General features: G+C 33.5%; 1 protein-coding gene across 1 annotated transcript; it reads left to right on the top strand.

Moving 5' to 3' along the window:
* The first annotated feature begins 4,591 nt into the window (after window positions 1–4,591).
* LOC149567115 (ATP-dependent DNA helicase PIF1-like) lies at window positions 4,592–5,665 on the top strand. The gene has a single exon (XM_089816605.1). The coding sequence runs from the start codon at window positions 4,592–4,594 to the stop codon at window positions 5,663–5,665; it is 1,074 nt and encodes a 357-aa protein (XP_089672731.1).
* The last annotated feature ends 540 nt before the right edge of the window (window positions 5,666–6,205 follow it).

Below are 6,205 nucleotides of genomic sequence, written 5' to 3' on the forward strand. Positions count from 1 at the left end.
GAAAATATTTGCACAAAGAGTCCTATTTATAAGAAGATATTGCCACGCTGTACACAAAGTAAATGGTGCCAACAGGCACCAAAGCCCTAAGCTAAACATGATATTACATGCAATCCTACCAGATGAAGAAAACCCGTGATATGTCATGAAGCATCAAATAATTAGATGAAAAACCTGTCATTACAACTGATTCTCCACTAGCAGTCCCTGAATCTTTTGATGCTGAGCTGCAAGTTTTTCCTTTATCAACACTGGGTGAGGAGGCAGAGGCCCAAGAAAGGCATAAAACCCATAACTATAGCAAAGAGCTCAAACAAAAACAATACAGTCCCTGTCTCCGAACCAAAGGGACATGAGTCTCCCCCCCTCGCCAGTGAATTGCCCTTTGCTGCACAGCCGGGTCCGGATGTCCGATGATATACAGGTGCAAGGGTTTTCACCATTCCCAGTTAATGTCACTGAGTCGGTGTTGAGAGAACAAACACTGGAAATAATATAAAAAAAAGCAATAGACGGGTTCAATGACATCACGTAAAAATCGCTACCAGAGAAACAACAAACACAAAGCGTAGAAAAATACGAGGCAAAGCACAGGGATCACATATTTATAATAAAAATTTAAACGACTGAAATGTGTTCCACCAAAGTAGCTGCAAATGCCTCACAAAATGCACACGTTCACAGATAGCGTGTCTTTTCCTAGTTTTCGCACTAAAAACCCCCTCTAACTTTAGCGGCACTCCACTAAAATAGCACCCATTGATCTGCCCCCAGGCTCTTCATGAACTTCGCTTTGGCGTCACTGGAAGTGGAGACGATTCTAGAAGCTTTGAAAACTTGCTTTGCCACTTAGATCGCTAGAGTGCCTACGTCGCCTGCATTTAGGCTGTCTAGATAAGAGCTCGAAAAATAATTCAAAATGCACTATTTACACACCTGACATTATGTGATGTAAGATAATGAAAAAAAAAGAACTTATTGATCCCCTTTGTTTCCTCTACTTATCAAGAACCATATTTAAACAAGAATTAAAGCAGTGATTTGGAAAATGCTATGGACAATAAAACTATAACCTACATTCTTCAATTATTGTTTCAAATTATCAGCATACTAAGATCATGCAAATTTATCATTTGCAGACACCGACTTCCAAGAACTAAGACATTATATTTTGTTATATCCATAGCTTTGGAGTTACATTAAATTTTCCAAACAAATGATCTTGATACTGAAATTGTTTGAGTATGGGTTCGGCGGGGTTAGTATTATGTTTTTCTGCGTCAACACTGATATATGTGCATAAATAATAAAGTTACTTTTCCAAATTAAGCATCCACACAAAGAATGTTGTTATTTTTGGAATTGAAGTACATAAAATTTCTCCATGTGCAGCTTTGAAGGATTTACATTTGGCGAGATAATTTTGGTTTTTACCTTTTATTTGTTTTTTATGTTTAGCTGTTTCTTCTTTTGTATGAAGTCTGATATTGACTTTATGCAGAAGTGAGTTAAAATCTAGTCTACTAATTTGCTATAAAGTCTAGTCTATAAATTTACCATAAAGTGGGCAGAGTGCTTTACAATTTTTTCGGACGTGGTAGCTGATGTTTCTAGTGGATTGACCTCTACATATTAGGATTTGTACTGCAAGGAAGTGAAGTAATTGTTTGGTTTAATTTTTCTTTTAGTGCAAGTGAATCTTAAAAATATGATTTCAGAGGTGTTGTTGAACTGCAGGGAAGATATTGTGAACAATAGCCATGTTCATGTGGTTTGCAGATATTGGTTTGTTTTGCATCGTACAATCTTCATAGAAATTTTATATTAAGCTGTGCATATGCTGACAGAATTTTGAATAGCTCAGTAACTACTACTCTTCAATTGTGTATATGAGTGTTAAAGAAATTTGGATCTTTGATCTAACCAAACTCCAACGCTAACGCTATACAATTAATGATATATTTTAAATAATTTGAATTAATATGACAATTAAAATTTATATTTAATGATTCGATAATATAATTATACTTATTCACGTGGAAAAATAGGTACTTTTCAATAAAAGATAATTTCCATCATATGACAATTATAGGGAGGTTGGTCTTTTTTTTTTTACTTTGGTCCCTTAATAATATTAGATCATTATAAAAAAAAAATTATAACAATTATATTTCTTTGAATTCGTATAATAATTTTTAATTTTATGAATTTAGTTTCAAACTTTTATTCAAAAAATTAAATATGTGCAAATGCTAACACAATTAGAAGAGCGTCTTGTTTCATTGCAGATTACATTTGCACAAATTTGGGAACTAGGGCACAAAGTGTCTCAACTTGGGTTAACTGGTTCAATAATCAATGTACCTGTAGATACTAACGTTACACAGACAGCTTTGCCTCTACCAACTACTAGTACAACAACAATTGTTGTGTCCTTGAAAAAGAAACTAGAATACAAAAATGCATTTCAAAAAGGAATGGTATGACCAAACATTATTATGCAAGCCCTTCAACAACTAATAAGAAGAACACTTTACCAAGTAGAACATGTCAAACTTAATAAAGATTGGAAACAAGCTCTACAAACAAATAATGAGACTAGTGAAAAGAATGAGCTAAATGACATTGAAACTGAATGTGAAAGTGACACTGAGAATGTAGCTTGTGAAACTTTGGTACATGGATTCACAGAATCTATTAACATACATAAAATGCAAGACAAATTGCTAGAAATTGCACTTGCACAAAACCAATGTCCCATTGGAATATTCAAAGACAAATATGCAGAAAAAATGAATTTTCCAACATTATTTTTTGGCGATCCACGTGACCATGACATTGACCAAAAACTATCATACCAAAAAATTGCAAAGTGGGAATTGTTGCACTCACAAAGACGTTTTTCATATCACATAACAAATCTTTTCTTCAAAACAATAAAAATACTCATACATCAAGTCATGTCCACAATACGGATCAGAATTCGCAAAGGACAACTTAAAGGAAGAAAGCTATTAGCAAAAGATGTTAAACACAAACCAAACTTAGAAAAAATACTAAAATCTGATATAGGCTATGTTGACTTCAAAAGAATTCGTATATCTCCAGAATATGCACATCAACTAAAAAAAGACATCTTTGCTATGATACGACAACTAGGACCTTCAACATTTTTCCTCACATTTACTAGTGCTGAACAAAACTGGAAGGCTCTAGTGAACACACTCAAACAACTATACAACAATCATCAATCAACAAAACAAAACATATCAAATATGACAGAAGAACTTAATACAAATGAACTAATTAAAAAAGATCCGATAACTTGTTTGCGGTACTATAGACATCGGATAAATGCTTTAAAAAAAAATGATACTTTCAGACCACTCTTTTTTTGGAAATGTAGTTGATTTCTTTTTGGTAACAGAATTCCAAAATCGAGGAAACGAACATGATCACTTTCTCTTATGGGTGAAAGATGCACCTGTCTATGGAAAGCAAAGCAATGAAAGTATTACAAATTTTGTTGATACATATCTTACATGTGAAACAGAAAATTTTGATCCAGATATTGCTATTCTCCATAGACATCATCATACGAAGCAATGCAAAAGATCAAAAAATAAACATTGTAGACATAACTTTCCATTTCCACCAATGAGAGCAACGACAATACTTGATCCGTTACTTGAAAAAGAAAAAAGCATAAGCTTAATAGCTAACAAAATTCAATGCAAACTTGAACTTGCAATGTATGACACATCCTTTACATTTGACAACTTTTTGAACGAAATAGACATAACTGAAGAAAACTACATTCTTGCTTTAAGGTCAACAATCCATAGACCAACAATCTTTCTCCGGAGAAAGCCGTCACAAATTTGGAATAATAGCTTTGGAAAAATGATACCTCCTCTATGGAAAGCCAATACAGATGCACAGTTTATTCTCAATGCATATGCAGCCGCAATGTATTGTAGTTCATACATAGCAAAAGTTGACAAATCTATGACAAATGCTTTCAAAAAAATATGTGATGATCATCAACGAGACAATATAGATGCACTCAAGATGATAGGAAAACTTGGAAATGCTTTGCTAAACCTACAACAAATGTCTGCTCAACAAGCAGCTCATTTAGTTTTAGCTCTACCATTGCACTTGAGTTCTAGAAAATGCACGTTTATTGATATGCGATCACATCATGACTGTACATTTATATCAAAACCAATTGAACAACTAAAAAAGAACAAGACAATTCTGAAAATGTAATGTGCAGATCACTAATTGAATATTACCTACGTCATCCATAAGCTATTGCTAATCTATGTTTAGCAGAATTTGTATCAAGTTATAAAAAAGATGGAAGCAAGCTTGAACCAAAAGCTAAACCAAATATCATTCGTTTCATTAACTTTAATAAACATTTACAGCTAGAGAACTATTGCAGGGAACAATTATTGCTATATGTTCCCTTCATTGTAACTGAAGATACATTTAAACAAAATTACGGCTCATGGGAAAAGGCTTACATGCATAATAAAATATAATTTATAACAATCGAGCAAAGTTTTCATACAACACAAATTCAATGTGGGGTGATATTGACAATGCTATTGATGCAATAAATGACAACGAAGAAAATAGAGCCAATACTCGCCAACAACCAATAATTAAAGAACTTGACGAACAATATGACATGCATCAAGATATAGAAACCAAACTTCCCAACCAGTTTAAAAGTACAAGTCAAAAATCTTTCGATATCACACAACTCCCTCGAATGATGAATAACAATGAGTACTATAACTTGAGGAGAAAGTTAAATAGAGAACAACAAGCAATCGTCAAGGATATTGTGATGAAAAAACTGAAAGACATAAAAACTCGTTTGCATCTTTTTCTAACTGGAGGAGCTGGAACTGGGAAAACATTTACAACAATAACCATTTTTCAAGCACTTATTCGCATTTACAACAATTGCATTGACAATGATCCAGATAAACCTAAAGGCCTAATAACTGCATATACAGGAAAGGCAACATACAATATAGGTGGAAGTACACTGCATTCAACTTTTCACATACCTTTCAATAAATCAGATTTCATTCCACTGAGTACAGAAACATTAGATACAATGTCAAAGAACTACAATCAATTATGTGTACTCCTCATAGATGCAATTTCATTGGTAGTTTCTACTTTCCTACGTTACATTGACAGACGACTATGTGACATAATGCAATTGCCAACATTATACTTTGGCAATCTAGACACAATTTTCTGTGGCGACTTCTATCAAGCACTTTCGGTGCTTGATTCAACCATTTTTCACAACAAACCACCAACAATAGAATTAATGCCTTATACATTTTGGACTGATAATGTAAAATGCTATTCACTAAGCACTACAATGCGTCAAAAAGATGAGAAATTTGTTTCAATTCTAAATAACATACGTCTAGGACAACATACATATGATGATATACACTATCTCAATCAAACTTGTCTCCAACCCCCACCTATTGGTCCAACATTCCCATATCTATTCTACAAAAAAAAGGATGTCAATGCACACAATAACAATATGCTTTCCAAGGTTCCCGGGAACTATATCATATTAAATGCAATAGACTTTGAAGATGAAAATTTCAATGCAATGTGACTATATACACACACAATGATTCTACCAGCTCAAATACTTGTAAAGCCAAACATTCTCGTTGAAATTTTTGCAGGAAACTACAACACGCAAGATGGTCTTGTAAATGGGTCGGACGAAATATTTAAAGCGTATACCAAACAACAAGAAATAGACATAGTTTGGATACAATTCAATGATACAAAAATTGGCCAACAACAAAGAAATAAACTTTACCAATACTACATTCCAGGCATTCAAAAAGAATGGGTTCCCATCCTTCGAATTGCAAAGCCAATTCCAAAAATATCAACTATCGAAAAAGTTTGAACTAGGAAACAATTTCCAATACAAGTAGCATGTGCTAAAACAATACATAAAGCCCAAGGCCTCACAATGGATGGCCTTGCATTTGATCCTAGTGGCATAACACAACACGGCTTAACATACACAGCACTTTCAAGAACAAGAACAATTAATTCATTACATCTTTTGAAATTTTTGATTCCAGCAAACTTCAAAATCCACAAAAAAATTCATCATGAAATGTCTTGGCTACACTCA

This window comes from Cupressus sempervirens, chromosome 3 (genome assembly GCF_028749045.1).
Source record: "Cupressus sempervirens isolate cs-2001-9-10 chromosome 3, ASM2874904v1, whole genome shotgun sequence".
NCBI lineage: Eukaryota > Viridiplantae > Streptophyta > Pinopsida > Cupressales > Cupressaceae > Cupressus > Cupressus sempervirens.